General features: G+C 28.4%; 1 protein-coding gene across 1 annotated transcript; it reads left to right on the forward strand.

The window, feature by feature from the left end:
• Positions 1 to 1431: 1431 nt before the first annotated feature.
• LOC108774552 (methyltransferase-like protein 6) lies at positions 1432 to 3551 on the forward strand. Its single transcript, XM_018540691.1, has 7 exons — positions 1432 to 1487; positions 1594 to 1978; positions 2052 to 2197; positions 2309 to 2452; positions 2711 to 2890; positions 3199 to 3288; positions 3516 to 3551. Exons 2-5 carry the CDS (start codon positions 1601 to 1603, stop codon positions 2865 to 2867), a joined length of 825 nt encoding a protein of 274 aa, XP_018396193.1. The 5' UTR covers positions 1432 to 1487; positions 1594 to 1600; the 3' UTR covers positions 2868 to 2890; positions 3199 to 3288; positions 3516 to 3551.
• Positions 3552 to 4490: the final 939 nt, after the last annotated feature.

Below are 4490 nucleotides of genomic sequence, written 5' to 3' on the forward strand. Positions count from 1 at the left end.
GCACCGCTGAAAACTGCGGAATGACATAGTAACGCATTAATGACTGCGAATTGTGAAACGTGTTTCTCATTCCATTCAGGTAATCTATGGTTGTTACATCTCTCGCGAAGCTCTCTACAAAATTGTGGTCTGCAATGACCTACATACTACTCAATCGATTCATTTTCTTTCGACCGCGCTCGGTTTGCACATTATGAGCTCCTCGTGTATGAAACGTAAAATGCGTTAAATAATGTGGAAAATGCCTATACGTGCTACGTAAAATGAAAACGATCAATTGAAACGTCATGTGTGCTCGTATAGCGATTTCAGATGTTTCATTAATATTTATAACGATATGTCATACTTGCGTTATCATAAACGCTCTTTGTTTTCATCGCTCATGAGTGATACGCAATTACTTGACTGAATTTCAGTCACGTCTAGCCCCCTTTAATAGTGTGTCATTGTGTGCCAATGCTATACGGTGGCATAAAATATTTGTCCTCTATGGGTTCTGCATGTTAATGAAACAAAAATGTGTTTGCGTGGAATTTATACTGATACCACGTTCAAAGAGTAGCTTATTTAATCTTTAGTCAAGCAGCACGTCAATACATTAAATAAATTTATTGAATTAATTAATTGTTTAAATTTTATTATAAAATTTATATTAATAATTTAAGATATATAGAAAATTGTACATGAGTTTTTATTAAAAATTCTTAATTTTAAGTTTCCATACATCTTTAATTTAAAATAATTAAATAATTACATTAAAATTCAATTATTAGTAATTATTAAATATATTTTATTAGTAAATTATTAAAATTAAATTTTTTTGTTATTATTATCTATAATGTATAATTATTGTAATTTACACGATTGATCAAAAAGGACGTTATATATCGAAAGACTAAAAAAAGATGAATATATATATATATTTAAATACAACATTTACATTACTGATATAACAAATCGTTTGAGACATTATTAAAATACGACATTTTATTTAATTATTGATTATTAAACAATTTTTAATCCCCTTTTATTCTAATATTGAATTCAATCAACAAAAACAAATCGATAAATCGTGGGTTGGTAATTTACTTAACAAAAACAAAAAACGACTGTTTTCAAATATTAACTTTTAGATATAGATTCATTAATTACTTTATTAATTTTATAAATATTACATACATGTATTTTAAAATTTTTAATAAAATATTAAATATAAATGTCTTATGAATAATATCGTAAAAAATTATTTTCTTCGGATCGTATATTATTACGCCTATTTAAATTTTACCGCTAAATATCGTGCGATGTCACATGGGTTACTTCATCATGGCAACAGCGCATGCGGTGTTGCCTTTTCATCTAAAGATTACCCCACTCTTAACTCTACACAGCTCAGAACAGCATACCAAACTAACCAAACCAACTGATCAACGTCCATTTTCTTCCGGCATTTCGACGGGTGAGGTTGGACGCGTCCTCAGTCCTTGGTAAGCATTTCTTTTTCTTTTCATCGAAATATCGCGTGAACTTCTTCTGGAACAATAATATTTGCGCTGTGCATTTAATTAATCGGCTCGGTAATATAATCGGTAGGAAAAAAATGAGCGAATATGTCGAAAATGCTGAATCGAACATGGGCCACGTGGCGAAGCGTCTCACGCCGGAGGAAATCGATCGAATGCGGGCGCAGGATTCTCGCTTGGTGACCAAATTTCGCGCGAATCAACTCGAGAGGGACGCAAAAAAGCACTGGGATTTGTTTTACAAGCGGAACGATACCAGATTTTTCAAAGATAGACACTGGACCACGCGGGAATTCGAGGAGTTGCTTGGTTTGGGCGGCAACGGGAATCAAAATGTCCTCCTCGAGGTGGGCTGCGGGGTCGGCAATTTCGTTTATCCATTGATAGAGGACGGATTGAAATTTCGGAGGATATTTGCGTGCGATTTATCCACGAGGGCGATCGAGTTGCTCAAGGTACATTCGCTGGATTTTCATTGAAAATTGGCTCAAGTTGCGAACCGATGCGTTAATAGTTGTTTCCTTGTAGAGTCATACGTTATTCGACCCGGGAACAATGAAAGCTTTTCAAGCGGATGTTACGTTAGGAAATTGTTTCACTGAAATTGATTGTCCAGTTGATGTTGCAACTCTAATCTTTGTATTATCAGCCGTTCATCCTGATAAATTTCACAAGTACGTTTAATAAATAATAAAGTAATATTGTTAAAATCGCAGCTCCAATATTATTGTAAGGTTCTAATCTGTTACATTTTGCAATTATTAATTAATTCGTATATTTAATAGAGTTGTCCAAAATATATACAACGTTCTTGGTAGTGGAGGAATCTTACTCTTCAGAGATTACGGATTATACGATATGGCACAATTACGTTTTAAACCTGGGCACAAAATCAGTGAGAATCTCTATATGCGGCAAGATGGTACTAGGTAATTCTATATTTTTTTATAGACTGTCTTCTTCTTGTTTGTGTTTATCATATGTACGGTCATAAAAAGATTTCAATATTTATCTATATTTTTTGTTATTACAACTGCTTACACAAATAAATAGATGTTTTTAATTGTCGGTTTGACTTAATTGATTTACAATGATATAAATTTGGAATATAATTCTACTAGACAATTCTACTCTCTTTACATAGAACATAGAGAGAGTAATAATAATATATTCTTTATATTTTTCAGGAGTTATTATTTTTCTGTAGAACAAGTAGCATATCTATTTGAATCTGTTGGTTTTCAAACGTTGGATTGTGGTTACGTACAGAGACGTACAGTAAATTTAAAGGAAAATATTGATGTTCCGAGAATATTTGTTCAAGCAAAATTCAAAAAATCTTGAATACGTATTATAATAATAAAGTGGTAAGTTTATTTAGATATCATATTTATATTTTTTGTAAGAAACAAATGTCTGATAATTTATATTCTATTTAAAATTTAAATTTTTACAAAAAAAAATTTTTTAATTTTTGTATTCTAAGATATATGATTTTCAAAATATTGTTTAATAATTTACGACTTTTATTTATTAATTGATATTTTAATGATGATTCGGTTTTATATCTGATTTAATGACGAATATGTCCTGCAGTACTGACTATTTCATTAATAAAGTTACATTATTTGTATTTATTTAATTGGTTGTAACAAATTTTTATGCTTTATTACAGGTACTGTAATTTGATAGCGCTTATGGCAAACTATGACAAAAATTTTAATTCTCAAATGGAAACATGGAAGTGACGTAGTGGAACACTTAGGTATATATTTAAGTTTTTATATAAATGTCTTTTTATCTATGAGTCTTCTATAACGCATGCACATTATATAATTACATGATGACTGTATAGTTCAACTGAATTTATCTTGACGATTACTTAATATTATAGTCTTTCGCTCCTATCTGATATTGTTTATGTATTTATATATATTAAATATATTAAGATTAAATAGATTTTTCTAAATGCAATACTATTTTATATTTTAGATGTCTCAGATAAGTTGAGAAAAAGGAATATTTTTTAAATATATGGTAAGTTTATATAAGTTTTAAATTCAAAGAAGATTTTTATAATTGTATTTATATATTAATCTTTTGTAATGTATATACAATATATATACACACATATTGTACAATTACATGATGATTTCATAGTTCAACTGATATTACCTTGATGACCATTTAATGTTATAGTCTTTTGCTCCTATCTGATATTGTTTATGTATTTATATAGATTAAATGTATTAAGATCTAAATAGATTTATAAATGCAATATTTTATATTTTAGATATCTCAAATGAGTTGAGAAGGAGTATTTTTTGAATACATGGTAAGTTTACATAAGTTTTAAATTTATTAAACATTTATATTATAAATTTATTAAAGATTCTTATATTGTAAATTTTTTAAATATATGTCAGTGATGTATACTTTATAATTTTGAAAATTAACTGTGATATATTTATATAATTCGTCACTACCACTGAGCAAAAATTAGAAATGCGTACATGGATGAATATTAAACTGCTGTAGTAAGTAATTGTATTTTTCTTATATTACAGAAAAAAAAGTAAAGATGATTTATGGCTCCTTATAAGAGCGATTTGCTCGTTATGAGATCTTGGAACAAGTCTGTTTTTATTTTTTGGCTTACAAGAGATTAATTAAAAGTTAAATATTGTAGAAAAGTTTGAGATAACTTTTTGGGAACCATTAATTAATACATACCGCAAAAGAAATTACAATTTTAATGACTAACACACGTACAAAATAATTTCTATGGTAGGTATAATGTGTATTCTATATATATTTTTTTACTTAAATATACTTGCAATGATGATTTTAACACCATCTTTCGCATGAATCGTTGTGATTATTTATTATTAGCTCTATCTGATATATAATTTAATGTCAAATATCGAATTTAAAAAATGTATTGCTTATAAATAATAAATTATTTTG

This window comes from Cyphomyrmex costatus, unplaced genomic scaffold, assembly GCF_001594065.2.
Source record: "Cyphomyrmex costatus isolate MS0001 unplaced genomic scaffold, Ccosl1.0 scaffold26, whole genome shotgun sequence".
In the NCBI taxonomy this organism is placed as follows: Eukaryota; Metazoa; Arthropoda; class Insecta; order Hymenoptera; family Formicidae; genus Cyphomyrmex; species Cyphomyrmex costatus.